The 23,447-nt window shown below is 48.3% G+C and overlaps 1 protein-coding gene across 1 annotated transcript in view; it reads right to left on the reverse strand.

Annotated features, from left to right (window-relative positions):
* Positions 1-22,577, reverse strand: part of SEC14L5 (SEC14 like lipid binding 5) — a 41,651-nt gene extending 19,074 nt beyond the window's left edge. The window contains exons 1-6 of the mRNA XM_082671436.1: positions 22,472-22,577; positions 7,805-7,954; positions 7,255-7,386; positions 4,767-4,895; positions 3,999-4,191; positions 284-396 (exon numbers count right to left, since the gene is read on the reverse strand). Of these exons, the coding sequence (XP_082527562.1) occupies positions 284-396; positions 3,999-4,191; positions 4,767-4,895; positions 7,255-7,386; positions 7,805-7,954; positions 22,472-22,534 (780 nt within the window). The 5' untranslated portion in view covers positions 22,535-22,577. The remainder of the gene's footprint in view (positions 1-283; positions 397-3,998; positions 4,192-4,766; positions 4,896-7,254; positions 7,387-7,804; positions 7,955-22,471) is intronic.
* Positions 22,578-23,447: the final 870 nt, after the last annotated feature.

The following is a 23,447-nucleotide window of genomic DNA, read 5'->3' on the forward strand; positions in this document are numbered from 1 at the left end:
AGAAGAGCTCCTGACCTCTCATGGGTGGGGTCCAGGGACACTGCCCGATGCCCTATGGTGCACAGGACGGCCCCCCATAAAGAACTGTCCGTCCTCAAATGTCAACTATGCCAAGGATGGGAAACCATGCTATCAGTGCTACGTACAGAATGCATGAGACAAGATATAACAAGAGAAGGCCAAATAGAAGTGTCCAGCATTGCTAATTACACAGACTTACTTACCTGGCCCTTCCTCCCCCCATGCCTGAGGCTGAGTCGCTACAGCCCCAGCCCTGACCCACCTTGCCTTTGTGGGTCTCCTGCAACCAATGCCGCAGTTGGATCAGGCAGCTCTCCTGCATGGGTGTGAGATGGCCCAGGCACCTCTCAATGTAGTCTGCATCCAGCTTGTCCCCTGGAGGAGAAAAGGGAGTTCAGGACAGCAGGAGATGCTGCATGGTCTACCCTTTCTGAAACCCTTGCCTTACTGGCTACCTTGAATCCTAAACGTAGTTCCAAGCGCACGGTGACCCTTTCACCAATTAGCCACTGGTCTTCAGATCTTCTAGTGTTCCCAACCCATTTCCAAGGTGATTCTAAAAACTCATGCTGGGGCAAGCCTGGATCTCACTGTGCTGAGTGATGTGTCCCTTTGACCCTCAGAAATCAAGATAATTCCTACCCTCTGGGAATGTAAGTTGATATAGCCACTATGGAAAACAGTATGGAGGTTCCTCAGAAAACTAAAAATAGAGTTACCATATGATCCAGCAATCCCACTCCTGGGCATATACCCAGTCAAAACTGTAGTTCAAAAAGATACATGCACCCCTATGTTCACAGCAGCACTATTCACAATAGCCAAGACATGGAAACAACCTAAATGTCCATCAATAGATGGTTGGATAAAGAAGATGTGGTATATATATACAATGGAATATTACTCAGCCGTAAAAAAGAACAAAATAATGCCATTTGCAGCAGCATGGATGCAGCTAGAGATTATCTTACTAAGTGAAGTGAGTCAGAAAGAGAAAGAAAAATACCATATGATATCACTTATATGTGGAATCTAAAATATGACCCAAATGAACCTATCTACAAAACAGAAACAGACTCACAGACATAGAGAAAAGACCTGTGGTTGCCAGGGGGAGGGGGAAAGGAAGAGGGATAGACTGGGAATTTGGGGTTGGTAGATGCAAACTATTACATTTAGAATGGATAAACAACAAGGTCCTACTGTACAGCACAGGGAAATATATCCAGCCTCCTAGGATAAACCATAATGGAAAAGAATATTAAAAAAAGAATACATATGTGTATAACTGAAGCCAGGGAGCCAGGATCCCTCAGCAGCTTGGCAGTGTGATGATTGCAGTGTGACTCTTTCCTACTCCTGTGCTGTATTGAAATGATGGGGACTGGGCTGTGTTGCAAATAAATCATTTTTTGTTGTTAAAATCATTGTAAATCAACTATACTCCAATTAACAAAAAAATTCCCACCCTCTGGAGCTGCCCCACCCTCTGAAGATTACTGACAACATGAGCTCATGTCTACTGACATGCATCATCTGAGCCAGCTCCCAACAGCCCTGGGAGGCGGGTGTCACTATCGTTCCCACTTTAGAGAAGACAAAACTGAGGCCAAGAGAGGTTCCATAACTCAAACAGGTAAATGCCTGTGGTGTGCCCAGCATAAAGGAGGCAGCGGATAAGTACCAGTCCTTTTTGCCTTCCCACCTCCCAGCCCCATTGTGGGGTTCGAGGTTTTGGGTAGACAAAGCCCTGACCCCAAAATACAGCCTGGGAGCTGCATGGATCATGCCCACTGTTCAATCCTGTCTCGCACAATTGGGCTGTTTGAGGTCAGCATGTGCCGGCATTTAGAGGCGGGACTCGGAGCTGAGGTCTTGTTGCCCACTCTGAACTGCTGTGGTGGCGGATGCTGGCATGGTGAGGCATCTCAGCATCTTAGCATCTCAGCCCTGGGTGCAGATGGTCCACAAAGAGCAGCCTTCATGGGCATAGACTGTTCTTTGTGTGCAGAGGGCACAATAAGAAAACAAACAGAATGTCTACACATCCAGCAGCAGGACCCAGCGTTTCCCTCCAAAACAAAAAAAGCCCAGGGCTGGTGGTCATGGCAACTGCACCAGTAGCCACCTGGGTAAACAGAGTCAGGAGGAATGCTGTGGAGGGACCACCCAGCCCCTGCAACACCTCAGAGTGGTCAGAAGCAGAGATGCTGAAGACAGGGAGGGGGCAAGGAGGGGATGAGGGAGGAAACACGAGGGAGGCAGTAGACGCCAGCTTCCTTCCGGCCTCCAGGCAGATGTGAGGCCCCTTTCTCCTTCTGAGCACAAAGGCTCAGTGACACAGAGCAGGGTGGAAGGGGCATGATCCTGCCTCCCTCCAGCCATCCTGAGTACTGGCTCTGCTGGTGGACAGCACAGACAGAAAGGGAAGGGAAGGCCTAGTGCAAAATGGGGAGGGCACAGGGCACGACACACAGAGTGTGCGCACAGAAAAGGGCAGAAGTGCAGTAAAAAAAAAAAAAAAAATTAATATTTTAAAAGCACACGCACAACAGCAGCCATCTAGTGCACATAGTTGGTGAAGAATAAATATTTGTTGAACAAATGAATTTTGTTCTCCCTAAACACAGCCCCAGATGTATTTTTGTGGCATATCTCTGTGTCAGGCAAGCGCTTACACTTCAGTGGCCCCAAAGAGAAAACAGTCATTGTGGGCATTAGTGCACATGGTTAAAACTGGATTCATGGGGCATGTGCAATTGTGTGTCCTAGGTTTTTTCCTTTAACACTATATTGTGAACATTTTCCATGTCGATGAGAGTCTGAAATATGACAAAGGGCTAATTGCCTTAATATGCAAAGAGCTCTTACAAGGCAATAAGAAATTGATGGAAAAACAGGAGAATGGACATAGGACAAGAACAGGAATTCACAGAAAAAAAAAAAGAAAGAAAGAAAGAAAAGAAAAAACCAAACATGAAAAAATAAAACAACCTCACTCATAAAGAAATAAATGGCCACTAATCTACCATTGGTCGCTCTTTGCCCTTCAGAAGTTTAAAACATTTACTAATAGTCTCGAGGTAGCTGGGGTAAAGTCCGGAATAGATGCAGCTACATATTTTTGGTGGGAACATTAACTACTCTACCTCTTTGCAGGCCTAATTGATAAATCTACCAAAATTTTAGTTGCATATAACATTTGACTCAGCAAATCAACTCAAAATTATATGCTATATATATATGCTCATGAAAATATTTTTTAAAACCTTAAGTAAAAGAGGTACCACATTATTTGCATTTTTAAAAAGAATGGAAACAATCTACACGTCCATCAATAGGAGACTAGCTTAAAAAAACCTAAAATAATAAATAATCAATCTTTATTAATAAATAAATAATGGTGCAACCACACCACAAAATACTGCAAAGTGCCAATACACATGCACTGATACAAAAAGCTGTTCAAGCAACATTAGTAAGTGAAAAAAAAGCAAAATACCGAATGGAATGTATATATGCTCTCATTTGTTCAGTGTAGGTTACACATGTGTGTATGAGTGTATACACGTGTGTGTGCATATTATGTACGTATATATGCCTAGATAATTTCAGGAAAAACTGTAGTTGCCTCCAGTGAGAGGAAAGGAGTCTTACTTCCTACTTCACATCTTCTGAGCAGTTTCAATTTTTTTCTACCACAATCATGCATTACTCATTTAATATAGAATATTAATAAAACAGAGGAAACGGCAGCCCTGAGGTACCAGATCAGTCAATTCCTGATCTAGAAATAAGTCAGTTCTGCCTCTTGGGCTGGAGCACAGAGAAGGCAAAGCAGCCAGGAGAGGGAGGAAGCTGAGTCCCAACACCAAGGGGACCCTTGGTAACTCTCCCCACCCCCACCTCCTCCCCCCAAGAGTGAGCAAACACGCTGCAGACCCCAGAACAGAATTGGCTGGCTGGCTGAGACCTACCTTCAGTACTGACCATCTCGGGAGCAGGGCCCTGGGCACTACCAGGCCCGCAGACCTCCAGGGAGCCAGGATCCCTCAGCCCAGCCTGGGAGTGGGTGTCCTCCTCTGGGACCGGGGCAGGTGTCCACCGGGGAATGTGAGAGGTGCCCTGGGAGATGAGCTCGTTCAGGTAATGCTCGATCACCTCCTTCCCCTGGAGGTCAGAGAGACACATCAGTACCTCGGAGTTCAGCCTGGGAGTCGCCCCCTCCTGGCTCCGGCCCCAGCCAGCCTGACATGTGGCTACTGAGCAGCTGAAATTCAGCCAGTCCAAAGGGACATGTGCTGGGAGTGTTAAATACACACCGGATTTCCAAGACATAGTACCAAACGAGGAATGTAAAATAGCGCACAAATAAGTTTTATATTGATAACACGTGGATAAAATATATTATTAAAATGAAGTTCACCTGTTTCACTACACTAACAGGCCTCCACTCAGTGATGGGTCTGAGATCTTTAAACCAAGCAGTGCACAATGTCCCTCTGTCCAGAGAGTTTACTGCCCAAGCCTAGGAGCTTTAGGACAATGACTATGGTGCCCCCATTATGGACCGGGTGCTTTCCATCCATTATCTCATGTGATATGACTTTGATTAGAATACCCATTCTACGGATGAGGAGACTGAGGCTGAGGAAGGTTAAGGGTCTTGGGGTGGCAGATCGGGATCCGCAGGCTCTGAGGTCTGTGCACCTTCCTCTGCAGGACCTATGGAACCCGTCTCTTACCCTCTTGACGTTGGCTGTGTACTGCTTCATGGCGATCTTCTCCAAGGCACTTTCAAAGCCAAAGAAGGACCGGATGTCGAGCGAGGCAGACTGCTCAAAGCATGTCCAGTCTTCATTCTCAGGGTGGACCTGAAAGCCAGGCAGGGGCAGTGACATGGTCTCAGTGTGGGAGACGCCGTGCCCTCCCCAGGGGGCTCTCTTGGAGACCTGGACCAGCTAGAGCATGCAGTGGACAGCACATCACAGCCTGGCAACACCCAAGGGCAGCAGCAGTACCAAAGGGCCCTGCCCAGAACAATGCAAGGTCTAAAGCCTTAGAGAACAGAGAGCCCTCTCAGGAGGGACCAAAAGAAAGTGAGATCAATGTTCCCGTCCCTTAAAAACTGTACATACGTAGTAATATATTTAAATAACATATTTAATATACCATTATAAATAAATTATACATAAATACTATATTTTATATTTAAAAAATATGTATTTATATATCATATCTTTATTATAAATAAATATGCATATATATGTAAGCAAAGACAAATTTCATGGACAGAGCTACTGTGCAGACCCAGCCTTAGTGCCTCTCAAACTTCCGTGGGCAGAAGCATTAGCAGGGCATCTGTTAAATATGCAGATGCCTGGGCTGAACAGGTCCAAGGTAGGGCCTTAGAATCTGTATTTACAAGCAGCCTTGGTGATACTGCTCACCAGCTGTTGGCAGAACTCACTCTAAGAAACACTACACTAAAAGTGACATAAAAAACTACCACCAACACCTCCCCAGAGGTAAACATCCTGGACTCAGTTTCTAGGAGGCTCCAACAGGAGCTGAAAATGTGGAAGGAAAAAGCGGTGAGAATTTACTGGATGCCTGCTGTATACGAGGCACCACACAAAGTGTCTAGGGACCAGACAGGTGAATGAGGCAAGGTCTCCCAAACAGGAGGCTGGGCAAAGACACATCAAAAACACCCAGGGGACTTCCCTGGCGGTCCAGTGGTTAGAACTCCATGCTTCCACTGCAGGGGGCGCAGGTTTGATCCCTGTTCAGGGAACTAAGATCCCGCAAGCCATGCGGCACAACCAATTAAAAAAAAAAAAAAAACCTGTAATGGGCCACATTTTTTACCCTGGAGTTACCACCTTGAGCTAACCATCTGGGATGTAGCATCAGCTAAGGGGCTTTACCTACATTACCTCATTTGCTTCTCCCAGTGCCCAGTGAGGCGGGTTCTGCTGCTGTCCCCATTTTACAGATATGGAAGGGTGGCCCGGGGAGGGGAAGCAATTGCCCAGTGTCACTCAGCAAGAAAGTGGCAGAGCTGGGTTCATCCCAGCAAATGCCTCCAAACTCCTCACTGCAGCCCCGAGGCCAGCAGTACTCGGCCCCTGCAGCCCCCATTCTCAGACCTCCCTCATCCACCTCAGGGTCTTCACACATGCTGTTTCCTCCTCCAGAACTCTCTTCCCAGCCCTCTCATCCTTCCGATCTCAGCTTCAGCGGCATGTCCTCAGAGAGGCCTGGGGGACACTGTTACCTAAGACACTGTCACCTCCTCTTATTTTCTGTAACTCTGGATCCCTTCTTAGTACTGTGACAAAGTTGTAAGTATATATTGATTTTTTTTTCTCATCTGTGTCTCCCACTGGAATGGAAGTCCCGTGAAGGCAATGGTCAGGCAGATTGGTCCACTGCTGGGTGCCCAGGACTTGTCAGGTTGCCTGGCATATAGTAGGCGCTCAATCAGTATGTACTGGAGAATAATAATTATCATTAATTACATTAAAAGTTAACATGAACTCTACTCATTACTCTGTAATGGCCTATATGGGAAAGAGTCTAAAAAAAAAAAAGAGTGGATATATGTATAACGGATTCACTTTGCTGTACACCTGAAACTAACACAACATTGTAAATCAACTCCAATAAAAAATTTTATAAAAAGTTAAACACGTGGGCTTCCCTAGTGGCGCAGTGGTTGAGAGTCCGCCTGCCGATGCAGGGGACACAGGTTTGTGCCCCGGTCCGGGAAGATCCCACATGCTGCAGAGCGGCTGGGCCCGTGAGCCATGGCCGCTGAGCCTGTGCGTCCGGAGCCTGTGCTCCACAACGGGAGAGGCCACAACAGTGAGAGGCCTGCATACCGCAAAAAAAAAAAAAAAAAAAAAAAAAGTTAACACGTATACAGGACTTAGTATGTGCCAGGCACTGCTCTAAGGGGTTCAGATATTTTACTTCATTTAATCCTCACCACAACCTATGTGGTAGGTACAATCATTAACCCCATCTTACAGGTGAAGAAACTGAGGCACAGTTTCATTAAGGGGGTGGGGAGGCAGGGTCTTGTATTTAGCCAATAAAATACAAGATGCCCAGTCACACTTGAATTTCAGATAAACACGAATAATGTTTTAGTAAGTATGTCCCAAGCAGTTTTTGAGACTGCTTAAACTAATACATATATATCGGGGCTTCCAGCCCGCTGTTCACCGTGTAGCTGCAGTTCTCCTTGACCACCACGCGGCTGGCGAAGGTCTCGTTGTGCGCTTCGATGAGGAGAGTCCTCTCCTTCCAGTTCAAGATGTTTCTTTGCACGAAGACCACGTGCTCGACGCCTGCAATCTGCAGGGACAGGGCAGCAGGGACGTGCGTGCTGGACGTGAGGTGGCGGCTGGGGGCGCGAACCCAGAGTGTTGGCGCCTGTCACCCTCGGACCCCGGGACCCCCAGCCCCCTGCCCCGCACCTGCCCACCAGCCAGAGCCCGGATCCCCGACTTTTCCCCCTTCCCCCGACTTCCCGGACCCCGGGACTCCCTCTTGTCTCTGGTCCTCCTACAGTCTCAGCCCAGCCTCCCGGCCCTCGTCTCTCCTGGACACGGGAGGCCCCCAGCCCAGAACGCCCTCCGGGTACCAATACACACTCACTCCAACGCCTGAACCCACACCCTGGTCCCAGGTTCCCCGCCCGCCATCCCCTACCACCCGTCCGGTCCCCTCCTCCGCGGGGTCCCTGGTTCTCCAGGACCCCCTCCGCGCCCACCTTCCGCAACAGCCGCGGGGCTTCCACCCGCAGGCGGCAGCTCCGCTCCACCAAGTGCACCGCCCCATCAGCGCTGCGGGACTCGCGTAGGACCTCGCTGCCCAGGAAGACCGGGATCTGCGGGCAGGTGGGGAAGCGCTTCTCATACGCCTGGGGACAGAGGGGCGGGGGTGAGCGCCAAGGGGGCTGGAGGCAGCCAGAGCACAACCTTTCTCCCTCCAGCCCTCACTGGGCTGTTGTCTCAATTCCGAGAGAGGGTACCCAGAGAAGAGAAGAGAGTCCTGGCCTGTGCAAAGAGCAGTGACCACTGCCTGTATTACCAAGACCACCGTCTTAACATCTATTCTAGAGCAGTGACACAGGAGTGCCTGAGCTATGACTTGGCAAATCACGTTTTGACTCTACGTTTGAGTTTTTGCCCTGGGAAGGTAGAGTGGGCTAGCTTGGGGCATTTTATTTATTTATTTTTGTCTTTTATTTTTTATTTTATATTGGAGTATAGTTGATTAACAAAGCTGTGTTAGTTTCAGGTGTACAGCAAAGTGGTTCAGTAATACATATACATGTATCTATTCTTTTTCAAATTCTTTTCCCATTTAGGTTATCACAGAATATTGAGCAGAGTTCCCTGTGCTATACCGTAGGTCCTTGTTGGTTATCTATTTTAAATATGGCTTGGAGCATTTTAAAAGAAGATATCTTTTAGAAAAAAGCAATCGACAAAACCAACACCCCTTCATGATTAAAACAATAAAAAACAACACTCAACAAACTCGGAATAGAAGGGAGCTTCCTCAGCCTGACAAAGGGCACCTACAAAAACCCCAGCTAACATCATACTCAATGGTGAAAGACTGAAACTTTCCCCCTACGATCAGGAACTAGGCAGGGATGTCTGCTCTGGCTGCTTCCATGCAACATTGTCCTGGAGGTTCTAGCCAGGGCAGTTAGGCAAGTAAAAGAAAGAAAAAGCATCCAGATTGGAGGATGAGAGCTCAATGCCAGAAAAGCCAGGGTCAGAGCCGCCGGGGGGCATACCAGCATCCGTGGCTGACTGTATTCAAGCAGGGTTTGCTCCAAGAGCCTGTCACAGCCACGTGTCCCAGAAGCAAGGATCAAAGTGAGCTCCAAAAATAGTGCCGGCATCTGAGGACACACACCTCCTTCCCTTCCCTCCTGGCTCCTGGCAGGGAGGCGGGACCACCCAGCTCAGAAGGGCAGAGACGCAGGAGGGACAAGGAAGAGATGCTTGGTGCTCTTGGTGTCACTCAAGGTCCCGCGAGGCCAGCCCAGCACATCGTCCGCCAGGGTCAGGAGGACAGGGCTGCCTCCATGTGTAGAGGCTGGTTGCTTTGTACAAACACCCCAGGGTTAGAATAACTCTCCTCAGAGGAGAATGCACAATGGCACTCCTGGGGGTCTAGCCTCAGGGCTGGCAAGGGAGGCCCCCTGAGAACTGTGTCTCCCCTACACATCTCAGGCCACCTTGAGCCCTCTTTCAGAGGAAGGCATTTCTCCACTGAGGAAGGAGCTGCATAGCAAAGTAAGCAGAGCTTGGGGTGGGGTCAGGCGCCTGGCATGAAGCCCAGCTCCACCTCCAGAAGAAGCAAGTCCCTTCTTTTCTCTTAGCCATTTCATCATCTGGAAAATGGGTATATACCAGGTTGAGTATCTCAGGCAGAGCCTGGAACATAGTAGGCACCCAGGGTTTTTATTCTCCAGGCAACAGGACTCAAATGGTGGCACAGTGCACATTTGCAAGAACTGCAAACAACACCCTCCCAGCCCCTTCTGAGCAGAGGGAGAGCCAGAGGAGCTGGGCTCTGCCCCACCTCCGTGATGGGCAGAGGGATGCTGACCTTTTTTTGAAAGTTTATGGAGGGAAAAGGGTGCATGTGTCAGAACTGGTCAGGCTCAGTTTGAGTTCCTGCTACCTTCTCACTGCATGACCTTAGGCAAAGTCGCTTGCCCTCTCTGAGCCTCCATCTCAACATCTATAAAATGGGCTGGTGGTAAGGATGTCACTAGACCACGTCTCAGAGCAGTTGGCACACAGTAAGGCCTCGACTCTGCTCCTCCAGCTGTGTGCCTTCTTCCATTTAATCCTCTGAATGGTGCCCTCATTTGACAAATGAGGAAACTGGAGCCCAGAGACACTAAGTAACTTATCCAATGTCACACAGTGCAATATGGTGAACGGATTTAAATCCCAAGCCAGCCCAGCCCCTGCTCCCTCAGGAACCCCTTGCTCAGCAGCTTGGAAACAGCCCAGACATTTTCCCCCGGGGCCATGTGGTCTTGATTTCTCTACCCTCAGTCCTTCAACTCCTGCCAAGCAGTGGCCACACTGCCCCTGAGCATCTCCAATTCCTCTGTTCTGCAGTCTCTCTCCTGCTCCCCAGATGGAATGACATACTCAGAACAGGCCTAGATGCCCGGAACAAATCCCACTCTTACTCTTACACTCCTTACTCTGTTCCACCATCCCACCTCCCACTGCAGCCTCCTTTTCTCTGCTCCAGCCTTGCTGTTTTTGGAACATGCTGTCATAGGTTGAATTGTGTGTCATCCACCCCTAACAAAATTCATAGGTTGAAATTCTAACCCCCCCCCCAGTACCTCAAGATGTGACCTTATTTGGAAATAGGTTTGTTGTGGATGTAATTAATTAAGATGAAGTCGTATTGGAGTAGGGGGGAGGCCCCTAATCCAATAGGACTGGCATCCTTTTAAAACAGGGAAATTTGGACACAAACACACAGACAGAGAGAATGCCATGTGAAGATGAAAGCACAGGTTGGGGTGAAGCCAAGGAACACCAAAGATTTCCAGCCACACCAGAAGCTAGGGGAGAGGCATGGAACAGATTCTCCCTCGCAGCCCTCAATAGGAACCAGCTCTGCTGACACCTTGATCTCAGGCTTCCAGCCTCCAGGACTATGAGGTAAAAAATGTCTGCTATTTAAGCCACCCAGTTTGTGGTACTTTGTTATGTCAGCCACAGGAAACAAATATACCCACCAAGCTTGTTCCTGCCACAGGGCCTTTGCACTTGCTGCTCCCTCTTCTTAGAACACTAATCAATCCACCTGACATCCAAGGGGGAGAGAGGTTTGAGTCACAGGGGCTTCCAGAGGGTAGGAGTCCTGGATTGAAGGCTCAAGAGATGTTCTGGCTTCAGGGACTCATCTGTGCCAGCCCCCCTTCCTGGGACCTCCTCCCCTACCTTCATCCCTGCAACGCTGCCTCCTGTACTGTTCTCTGTCCTGTTCATTTTCTTGGCAGCACTTATGGCACCTTCTAACCATATACGTGCTTGCACATGGCATACCCAAGGCCTGGGCTATGTGTTTTTTTTTTTGCGGCACTGAACTCAGACATGTGCCCATCTCAGTTCTTGGGCTAACTAGGGCTAACAAGGAAAAGCCGACGGGCAAGGAAAGAAAGAATGCAAACTTGCCAATGGCCCAAAAAGCCCCAAGAAAGGGGTCCAGGGAGAGAAATGACAGGCCGTTAGTGCAGTGCACACAGCCAACCGAACTTCACCAACTTCCTGTTGTTACAAACCTCTTGTTGGAAGAATCCCGTCTGGCACCCCCAGATAACGGCGGAGCTGATCAGCAGCAGACAGGCTCTTGGACACAGCTTTCCCTGACTGTGTGAGGGAAGACACTGCTGTTTCAACAATGGTGCCACCCCAAGCACTGTGGGGACCCCAGAGCCCAGGCTCCATCTGGAAGGCAGGGGGCCCCAAAATAAGGAGTCTACCCCAGTGCTAATTCTCCAGGGTCAGAGGCTGTCAGCCAGAGATTCCCTGGGGTTGTGAGGGCTGGTGTTGGACACCGTTGTTATGGTGACATTTACAGAGGGCTGACTGCACCATTTTGTCCTCATGACATCCCGTTGGGATGGAAACTAGTATTTCCCCATTTTACAGATGAGCAAGTTGAGGCTCGAGAAGGCAGAGTGACTTGCCTCTGGCATCACAGGGCCAGTAAGTGGTGGGGTTGGATCGCAGGCCCATCTGACCCAGCCCCCAACCCCGAACCTCCCAGTCCTGCCTCTCAGTGGACATTGGCTACATCACAAATGTCAGTGTTATGGAAATCCTGAATCCTGCTGGCCCAAAACCCTCAGATCAGGGGCCCTTTGCCTTTGGCAGGTGACAGGGTCTTACAGGATCAGGTAGTTCACAGGACCCTCCCTGTGTTGGAAACCAGCTTACACAGATAGTTTTATTCCTACTTGAGAGCCTCAGACGCTGACTGCTATCCCCACAAATCAGGCCTGAGCTTCTCCCAGCTGGACAAACACATGCTGTGGCCTCCTCGGGGACACAGGGTAGCAGAAGGATTTGGTTTCAGCCCTTCCGCCAAGTGATTGGAGAGGGACACCCACGCATGCCAGCTCAGAAAGGGAGCTGGTCCAAGGCCCAGAACCTGCCCAGGCAGGGACAGGGCTGGGGCAGGCAGAGGCCAGTGGAAACTTCTATTGAAAGTCTCCTACGAGCTGCCCATCCTGCAAAAATCCACATCAACACACTAACCATGTGGAAAGGGGAGCCTAGATTCCTAGCCAGACTTGCCCATTTCCAGGCTGGGTAACCTTGAGCACAGTACTTCCTGTTTCTCCCCGAGAACACGATTAGTCTATAACATGATTACTCTATAAAGGGAAGTAATCATGAAACCTCCCAATGAGTGCTCAGTTGTGCCTCTTTCCTTCTTTCCCGTGTCACAACTGCTGAAGTAAAAAGTCATCAGCCCTGAATCCCTAGTGCTTAGCAAAATACCTAGCATGCAGTCGACACTCAATAGACAGTACATGATAAAGGAGTGAAGGACAGTGTAGCTTAACCATGAAGGTTGTGGACTCTGGGGCTTGGGTTCGAATCTCTACTCTGCTTACTACCAGCTCTGTAGCCTTGAACAAGTCATCAAGCTCTCAGTTCCCTCCTTCCTTCATTTGTTAAAAGGAGAATAAGAAAAGTAGCTCCCTTACTGAGCCATCAGGGGAATAAAGGAACCTGTTTTGGTTAAGTGCTGAGAACAGTGCCTGGCACATGGTTCGTTCTACATAAGCATTTGTTCAATAAATTTAAATTTTAAAAAAGAGTGAGATTCTATAAAGTACAGAAAAGCTATTTCTGCTAATCACTTGACAGCTGCTCCCTCCTCCCCTCCCCTCCCTCCTTCCTTCCTGCTCTTCCTCATGCAAATTCAAAGGAAGCTGGAATGCTGCTTATCCCAAACCTTCCGCCAAAAGTGGGAAAAGAATATCCAAACCACACCAACATATTCTAGTCCAACACTTCACCTTCTCTTTCCGTGCTGCAGGCTGGATTTGGCACTGACAACCGTGACCATTGCACAAAGTGTACCCTCCCTGTCACACTCCTCAGGGGACTTTCTTGTCCACCCCCAGCTTCCCCCGCAAGCCTGGGAGACCCCAGAACAGACGTATCAATCCTCTCGCTCCCCCAACTGTTTTTTTAAATTGCGATATAATTCTCATACCATAAAATGCACTCTTAAAAAGTGTACAGTTCAGGGACTTTCTTGGTGGTTCAGTGGGTAAGACTCTGCGCTCCCAATGCAGAGGGCCCAGGTTCCATCCTGGTCCGGGAGCTAGATCCCACACACTGCACCTGCACCTAAGAGGCCGCATGCCACAACTAAAGATTCCGCATGCCGCAACAAAGATCCTGCGTGCCTCAACTAAGACCTGGCGCAGCCAAAATTAATTAATTAAAAAAATAAAAATAAAAATGTACAGTTCAGTGGATTTTAGAACATTCACAAAGTTTTGCAACCATCACCACTCTCTAATACCAAAACGTCTCATCACCCCACAGAAACCCCACACCCATCACAGTCACTGCCCTTTCCCCCCACCCCAGCCCTAGGCATCCACTAATCCACTTTCTGTCTCTATGGATTTGCCTTTTCTGGACATTTCATGCAAATGGAATCATACAATACGTGGCCTTTTGTGTCTGGCTTCTTTCACTGAGCATTATGTTTCTGAGGTTCATCCGTGTTGTAGCCCGTGTCGGTGCTTTATTCCTTTTCACGGCTGAATAATATTTCATTGTGTGGATCCCCCAGCTCTTGGCAGAGTTGCTCAGAGTTGCTGAAGGAGCCATCAGACACCCGATGGCAGTAGTGACATCCCCGCTGATGAAGGCAAGCAGACGTGGGTGAACCAGGGCAACATCACTGGAACATTTTGAAACGACTGCTGTATACAATCTATAGAAACAGCTGTACCCAGATGGCCCTGGAGCTGAGAAACCTGCTGCTATTCTAGCCAAAGGCAGCTCAGGAGACAAAACAATGGAGACAAAAGAGTCAGAAGGACCCAGGGGGCAAGGCTGGGATATGATGAAATGGCAGAGACAACGCAACGCATGGGGTTTAGACACTGCCTCTGCCACCTGCCAGTGGGGTGACCTCAACTTAGCTTCTCTGAGACTCAGTTTCCTCAGAAAGAAAAGGATGATGATGATGACAATGATACCGACTCTGTAAGGGTTGTTGAAAAGATTAAAGGGAGATAAGGTGTGTGAGGCATTTAGCACAGTGCCAGTCACCACACAGATTTCTTTTTTTTAATGGACAAGGGTAAACCAACAGGTTCTTGAATTGATATTTGTACACCCATGTTCACAGCAGCATTATTCACAGTAGCCAAAAAAGTGGAAACCACCCAAATATCCATTGACAAATGAATGGAAAAACAAAATACGGTCCAGCCATGTAGCGGAATATTATGCAGCCATAAAAAGGAATGACATACTGACACACGCTACAACATGGATGAACCTCGAAAACATAATACTCAGTGAAAGAAGCCAGACACAAAAGGACAAATACTGTATGATTCCACTTATATGAGGTCCCTAGAGTCGTCAAATTCATTGAGACAGAAAGTAGAATGGTGGTTGCCAGGGACTGGGGGAGGGAGAGAACAGGGAGTTACTGTTTAATGGGGACAGAGTTTCGGTACGGGAGGATGAAAAAGTTGTGGTGATGGATGGCGGTGATGGTTGCACAACAATGTGAATGCACTTAATGCCACTGAACTGTACCCCTAAAAATGGTTAATTTTGTGTTATGTATATTTTACCACAGTTTTTTAAGAGGGTAAGCCATCTTCTGGATGGTTTATAGCCCTACCAGATTGTGATTTGGAGTAGGGTATCATGTCTGTGTTTATTTGTTTATAGTCAATGCCTCTGTCTCTAGGTCTGTTTCCTTCCCCACTGGATTCCCCAGCGGCCTCGTAGCACACCTGGGACACCATAGACACCCAGCCAATATTTGCTGAAGGAGGGAAGGAAGGAAGAGGAAGGAAGCCAGCCTCCCTTTGCCTGGCTGGGACCTGGTGTCCTCCTCGTGAGGTCATGCCAGGGGAACGTCTGGCCTCTCTGGCCCTGCGGGAATGTGTAGCCCCTCCGCTGGGCCAGGGCACTGCACAAAAGCCTGCTGTGGCTTCTTACCCACTCGTGGGGAGCAGAGTGGGGAACAATTCTCCTGTGAACATGCCCTGCACCCACGGACTTCCGGGATCAGCTGGTACCCCTGATGGTTCAGGGAGAGGCAGGGCGGCAGTGAGGCCAACCCAGAGTATTTTGACACTTAGTGCTATGTCAGGATCATGATGGGAGGGAAATGCTATTTTATTTTTATTTTTTTATAAATTTATTTATTTATTTATTTATTTATGGATGCATTGGGTCTAGAAAGCGGCAAGCAGGGGCTACTCTTCATTGCGGTGCACGGGCTTCTCATTGCGGTGGCTTCTCTTATTGCAGGAGCATGTGCTCTAGGTGCGTGGACGTCAGTAGTTGTGGCACGTGGGCTCAGTAGTTGTGGCTCGCAGGCTCAGTAGTTGTGGCACACGGGCTTAGTTGCTCCGAGGCATGTGGGATCTCCCCAGACCAGGGCGCGAACCCGTGTCCCCTGCATTGGCAGGCAGATTCTTAACCACTGCGCCACGAGGGAAGTCCCGAAATGCTATTTTAGGTTTTCTAAGTGTCTCCGAAATGCACCCAGCCTTGGTCAACTCTGCTTCCCCAAGCTCTCCCTACCTCTGGGATGGAAATGCCCCCTCCAATCCACTTTCCACACCTTCCCAAGCGCCCAAAGTCCTTGAAGAAATGAACTGACCCCACCAACAACTTTCTAAATCACAGGGGCCCAACTAAGTAAGCCACATTCATTTCTTCAAAGAAACAAGTTCCGCCCCAATTACAAATCCTGCTACATGACATTGCCTGGACACTCTCTCTCTCTCTCTCTCTCCCTCTCTCTCACACACACACACACACACACACACACACACACACACACACACACTGCAAGCTCTATGAGGGCAGGAAGGGATCATGTCAGCAGAACCAGGTCAAGACAGAACGAGAACAAGACAGACCAGGTCTCCCCCTTTCTGAAGCTTAATGTAATGAAAAAGACCCATATAAACAAATAAACAAGCAAATTCCATATAAACAAGTAGGCAAGCAAATTAACAGAATAATGATGCATTTCAGGAAGTGCTAAGAATCACCTAGTCTGTAGCTCCTGCAACCTGGCAGGGTGCTTGGCACACAGTGGAAACTCAATAAATATTGATGGAATGCATACGTGCAAGAATTAACGCATGCATAAACTAATGAATGAGGGCCTAAAGTTGATTTCGGGGCCCCCTGAAATCAGATTACTTTGCTGGGCAGTGGATCACCTCCGTTCTCCCAGCCCAGATCAGAGCCCGTCAGGGCCCTGTAAGAAATCCAGGGTGGAAAATGTTGCTTCCCTTAATCTGTTAGCAACGGGATCAGATGACAGGCTCCAGGGAACTAATTTAAACTCATTTAAATAAGGCCCCAGCTGCTTTATTAAAACTACATCCATAACAACGATTCCAACTTTAACTGCCTGCCGTTGGTCTGGGCTGCAAGGATTTACCTTCAGAGGCTGCTCCTTATTAATAACCCATTTGCTAACTTACAAGCTGTTTATCAATACAAAGTCCAGGTCTTTAAATATTTTAACACTTAATTGCTACCAACAGCCCTCACCTCTATAACCTTTCCTCCGGATGAACAGCCAGCCTATTGCTTAGGAAATTATCACGCCGTCTTCCTTCTTTAGGTTTGCAGAATCTGAGATGACCACAAAACCACAGGGCTTTGAGCCCCACAGGGACCCCTGGGCAGTGGACGGACAAGAGGTAGCCGGGTTACTTCTGAAGCCACGTCAGCCACTGGCACATAGATGTTCACTGAACATCAGAGACAGAATCCAGGATGTCTGGCTGTGAGCTCAGGCTATGGGGTCAGATTCCCTAAATTTGAATCTCTGCCATTTAGTAATGATGCCATTGACTGAGAGTTATGGGCTGAATCATGTCCCCTCAAAAAGCTATGTTGGATAACTAACCCTGGGTACATCAGAATGTGGCCTCATTTAGAAATACGGTCTTTATACAGGTAATCAAGTTAAAATGAGGTCATTAGGATGTTCTTACAAATCCAAGATGACTGCTGTCCTTGTAAAAAGGGGAAATTTAGGGAATTCCCTGGCGGTCCAGAGGTTAGGACTTTGCACTCTCACTGCTCAGGGCCCAGGTTCAGTCCTTGGTTGGGGAACTAGGCTCCCACTAGCTGCGCAGCGTGGCCAAAAACAAAAAAAAAGAAGAAATTTGAACATAGGAGTGCACACACACAGGGAACATACCATGTGAAAGTTGGAGTTATGCCACCACAAGCCAAGGAGCTCCAGAAGCCAGGAGAGAAGCCTGGAGCAGATCCTTCCCAAGTGCCTTCAGAGGGAACACGACCCAGGTAACACCTGGATCTTGGACTTCTGGCCTCGAGGACTGGGAGGCAATACATTTCCGTTGTTCTAAGCCACCCAGTTGTGATGCTTTGTTACGCGGCCTTAGCAAACAAATACACTGACACAGGGACAGTCTCCTTAACCGCTCTAAGCCTCAGTTTCCTCTTCTGCTGCAGCTGAGGCTGCTGTTAAAGTACTTGCCTCTGAGCTGGCCGGAGGGGGTGGGCACACAGGGTGTTCGTTAAACCTTTCTGGACTGTTGTGATCAGCTGCCCTCCAAGAAGCCAGGGACTGTAGGTTTTGGCTCTGCTCTCCTTTGCAGGGTTCTGATGGGGTGTGGACATTCCAGACACAAACCTGATGGTAACTGCCCCATGGGACGGCTTACTCGGCCCAGAGGCCACCCCAATAACTTCAGATCCTCAGCCCTGAGAAACAGCAGAGCTCATGGTTGGAGATGTAAACTCTGGAGCCAAACTACCTGCAGTTAAGTCCACACCTGCCATGTGTTCGCTGTGCGGCCTTGGATAATCCATTCATCCTTTCTGTGCCTCAGTCTCCTCAACTGTAAAATGGGGTTACCCAACGAACCTAGCTCATGGGGTAGTTCTGAGAAGCACATGAGTTAATATTTGAATGGACTCAAAACTAGTAGGTGCTGTGTACATGTTTGTTAAATAAAATTTAAAATAGAATCTGCCTAAATATTCTAAATAACAACCACCATTCACAGCAGGGGCTTCTTTGGAAGGAATAGGCCCACACAAAAACTTGTGCATCCGTGTTCACAGCAACGTTATTCATAATAGCCCCAAATTTGAAACAGTCTAAATGTCCATAGGCTTGTGAATGGATAAACAAATGTGGTCTATCCACATAACGTGAATATTATTCAACCACAAAAAGGGTTGAAATACTGATAGATTCTACAACCTGGATGAACCTTGAAAATATTATGCTAAGTGAGAGAAGTCAGTCACAAAAGGCCACATAGTGTATGATTTCATTTATATGAAATGTCCAAAATAGGCAAAACCATAGACAGAGAGTAGATTGGTGGTTGTCAAGGGCCAGGCCCGACGGGGAAGTTTAGGAGATAATGATTAAAGGGTATGGGCTTTCTTTCTGGGGTGATGAAAATGTTCTAAAACTGACAGTGGTGATGGTTGCACAACTCTATGAATATAGTAAAGACCCTTGATTTGGACCCTTTTTTTTTTTAATCATCTCTATTGGAGTATAATTGCTTCACAATGGTGTGTCAGTTTCTGCCCTACGACAAAATGAATCAGTTACACATATATACATATGTTCCCATATCTCCTCCCTCCCGCGTCTCCCTCCCTCCCACCCTCCCTATCCCACCCCTCCAGGCGGTCACAAAGCACCGAGCTGATCTCCCTGTGCTATGCGGCTGCTTGATTTGGACGCTTTAAATGGGTGAATTGTATGGTAGGTGAGTTATAGCTCTTAAAAGCTGTTAAAACAATAAATGATAATAATACACTTAAGGGATATTTCATGAGCATTAAACAACATGCCAGGCTCTGTCCGGGTACACATGTCCCTTCACTTAATCCTCACTTCAGCTCTCTGAGGAGCAGAGGCCTTTATTATCTCCATTTCACAGGTAAGAAACTGGAGCAGGGACCCAGCTAGAGGATCCGGCTCGTAACCTCCACCCATTCAGGAGAAGAGCCCAGATGAGCTGGAAATCATTCACAACAGGCTGTAGGCTGACCAGAGAGTGGCCTTCAGGGCTCAAGTAACCACAGTCCACAGTTCAAAACATGGTCTTTGTGTTCTACATACTGGGATCTCCACAAAGACCCCCCACCTTCGGGGACCCCACATTCAAAGGGACAAGGGATTCTCTCCAACCCTGATAGGCAGCTGCCTCCATTGTCTTAATTGTATTCCTCTGCTTACCAAGATAATACAAGCTCACTGTTTTGAACCCAATAATACAGAATACTATCAAGAAAGGAGAAAGCAAAGGTCCCTAGAATTCCATCCTTCAGAAACAGAATTCACGTCAAGGAATTTGGCCCAAGGAGAGAGATACCCACTCAGTGGGTTAGTTACATTTTTGAAATGAAAGAGAGAAATCTTTTTTTTTTAAATTTTAAGCTGGATCTAGAAAGGTTGCCTTAGTACTATTTTATAACCAATTCCACAAACCCAGTTTCAGTGGTTTGTGAACTTCAGTGGTTTGGTGGATTTCTGAAGAAGTGAAGGGGTACTTTGATTCTCAAGTCAGTTTTGTTAAACAGAAAAACCAAAAGCCAGCTTGTCTGGTCACTCGGATGTGGTCAAAATAGCTGAGTTCATCCGAAACTTCCCTGGCATCTGACCCAAACTGAGGGCAAGTGTTTAGCTGAGAAACAAAGACCGACATTAAGTGCAGAAAAACCCTTTTGTGCCCGCACAGCGAGCAAGTTATGTTGAGTTATGCAGCTATTCTGGGGACAATGATGTTTTGTAAACAGTCGGCAAAGTGGCTTTGTCGACAATGTTGGGGCAGTTTGGGGCCCTTTCACCAACAAGGACTGTATGGAGATAAGGCGACATAGTATTTGAAAAATACAAATGACAAATTAGTACAATACAGATAATAAATATCTGAAAACTTTTGTTTCCTGTTGTACCCACAAGCATTTATCCATCAACCCCTAGAGATTGTTAACAGCTAGGGGAGTAAACTGAGTCAATTATGGAACTCAAAGCTGACAAAATACACTTCACATATTCCAACAGTCCTATTAATACAATCTTAAGTGCTAAGTCTTAAGTCTTAGCAGGCATTTTTATTTTAAAATGCAATGATTGTAAATATTTTTTTGAGAATCCTAAACATACTACATTAAATTTACATTTATTAAGCCCATGCAATAATAAAAATTTGCTAGTTTTCCATTCTATAGTCGTTTGTCTCAGCTTCTTGGCTTCATGGCTTTCTGGGCCATAGGTTATCCCAGAAAAGTGGGGACAGTGTCTCTCTTCTATTGAGTGAATGAATGAATGAATGAATGAGTCCTAGGGTCAGAATATGTGAGCTGTCTGGAGCCTTAGACAGAGGATGATTATTTATATTTAGCTGCCATTTATTGTCCACTAAGTATAGACCAGGCCCTGTGCTGGCCACCTCCCCTCCCCCACCCCCCACCACACATGCGCTACAATCACCTTCAATCCTAGTTACAACCTTATGAGGTGCATATAACCAGGCCTATTTCACAAAGGAAGAAATGGGGGCTCAGAGAAATTCAGGTGACTTTCTAAATACACACAGCCAGAGCACAGCCAGGCAACGGCAGGGACGCAGCACCTCTGACTGCACATCCCTAAGTCTCTGGGGTGTCCCACCCCCATTACAAATGAAGGAAAGTCACACAGACAACAACACAATAACAGTAACAATAACAGTAATAGCATTTGGTCTGTGCCAGACCTTGTACTGGGAGCTTTACATGTGTTGACTCAATTAATCCACAACAGACCCCCAGATTTGGAAACCATGTAATCCTCATTTTAGAGATGGAAAGTGCAGGCTCAGAGAGGTTAAGTAACTTGCCCAAGGTCACCCAGCTTGTCAGTACAAGCCCAGGCCTGCTCCAGCTTCTTTCCTGACCTGGACCCATCTACACATTACAGCACGACATGTATGGATTACTGCAATGATGCTTTTTCATCTTTTATGTGACATACGTAGGTAGATTCATAGAATAGGTTAGGGGAGGACACACACACAGAGCTGTCAACTGATATCAAAGTCCTTGGAAAGAAGGCTGGGATTAAGCAACCAAGGGTGGGATGAGGACAATGTGGGTGGATTCTGGTGTTTCTTACACTTTCAGTACAATCACTTAAAACACCATATGGTGTAATAACAGGGACAGCTGCATTTAGTGAGCACCTACTGTGTGCCAGGCACTGAGCCAGAGGCACCGGGCACTATTTCATTCACTCCTCACCACAACCCCATAGCACTGCCTCTGTTTTACTGGGGAGGAAAGCTCTGAGAGGCAGAGTGATTGGCACCAAGAAGGAAACCCACGTCTGCCTGTCCCCAGCACCTGCCCCACGGTGCACAGACCACTGATCCAGGAGGGCCTGGGAGACAATTCTATGTTGCATAGTTAGACAACTGCTCTCAGACCCTTCCTGCCCACACGTGCCCACTCTCCCCCTGGTCTCAGCTTCCTTGAAGGGGAGGGGAGGGGGTGTGTGAGCAGAGGGAGGACATGGGGGGTGTTGTGGCCCTGGAATTACCCCCTTGTCCCCGTGCAGGTCCAAGCCCGGCTCTACCTCTTCCTGGCCACAGAACTTAAGGCCATTCCTTCACCTGCCTGAGCTTTGGTTTAATGGAGGTAAAATGAGAATAATAAGAGCTTCTGGGAATTAAACAAAACAACGTATGTAAACTTAGCAAACCCTCAGTGAATGGCTGCTGTCATCATCCTCATTAGAATATGTACCATTATTATTATTATTATTATTACTATCAGTACACAAAACGACAGCCAGCAAACAACTCAGCCCTTGCTATCCTTGTTTTCTGACAAAGGAGATCAAGATGCAAACAGATAAGCTTCAGTAAGGAAAAGAAAGAAAGACCTTGTGTTTGGGTCAGCGGGCAAGGGTTCTAGAAGTTGTGGGGAAAGGTGGGATGGCCTGGTTAGAAGCTGGACCCACAAGGTTAGTGGAGTAGCTCATTAATTCCTTCTGATCTGGGGATCCAAGGGTCTCCGTCTCCCTCCCATCATAGCTGACCTCTTGTTTCCCTCCAACTGTTACACAAGGGGCCCCAGGGTCAGAGGTCACTCACCGCCATGACCAACTCAAATGGGTACTTGTAGACGCAGACAGGAGACTGGTACTTCTGCACCATGTTCTCGCAGGACCACCAGCGGAAGCCAGCCAGGCAGGAATGGGCACAGAGCCTGGGTGAGGGTATCTGGTGAGGGAGCAGCTCCCTCCACGGGAAGCAGGAACCCTGCCCACTGCTCCCCCAGCAAGGGGCAGGCCCATCCCTCTGGCCCCATCCACACATCTCCCCTGCCCTCAAAGCAAAGGGGCCGATCTGATTCCCAAATTACTTTGGGCCATGCCCCAAACACTTGCCCTGTCCATTACTCAATGCCCCAGACCACACTCACTCCTCAGGAGCAATCAGTACCCCCAAACGTTCCTCCATCCTCATGCTGAGGGCCCCCGGAAAACCCCATAAAGCCACCCACCTGGAAGCACACACATTCGCAATTCTTACACTCCCACAATTCATTCACCCACTGCACCCCACAGCTTACCATGGGCGTCCCGACCCTGCAGTCCCCCCAAGAATCATTGCACCTGCCCTCCCATTTTCCTCCAAGACACCCTAACATACGCACACAGTCTTCACCAAATTTCACACGCACTGTCTCTGCCACACACGCGCACACATGCACGACTCCCCTCCCACACGAGACCGCCCTTGCATACGCAGTCAACTTTGCACACACGCCCAGCTCCCTGGAGCACGCACCTACTCAACTCCATGCTCGCACACAGCATCCCCTCTAGGATGCGCATAGAGGTTCACACACACGCACACACACTGATGCATGCGCCCACACGCATGCACGCACAGGTCCCCCGAAGCCCCGCTCACCCTAGCCCTCGGAGTCTCCGAGACGCAGCCCCGCGGCAGCACGGAGCTGAGCCCGCCCGGATCCCCCGCGGCCGCCTGGCCCAGAGCGCAGCACCTGGGGCGGAGCGCAACCGCGATCGCTGGACCCTGCAGTCCGGGCCGGCGATCGCCG

The sequence above is a fragment of the Grampus griseus genome (assembly GCF_964374135.1).
Source record: "Grampus griseus genome assembly, chromosome: 14".
NCBI classification, from domain to species: Eukaryota; Metazoa; Chordata; class Mammalia; order Artiodactyla; family Delphinidae; genus Grampus; species Grampus griseus.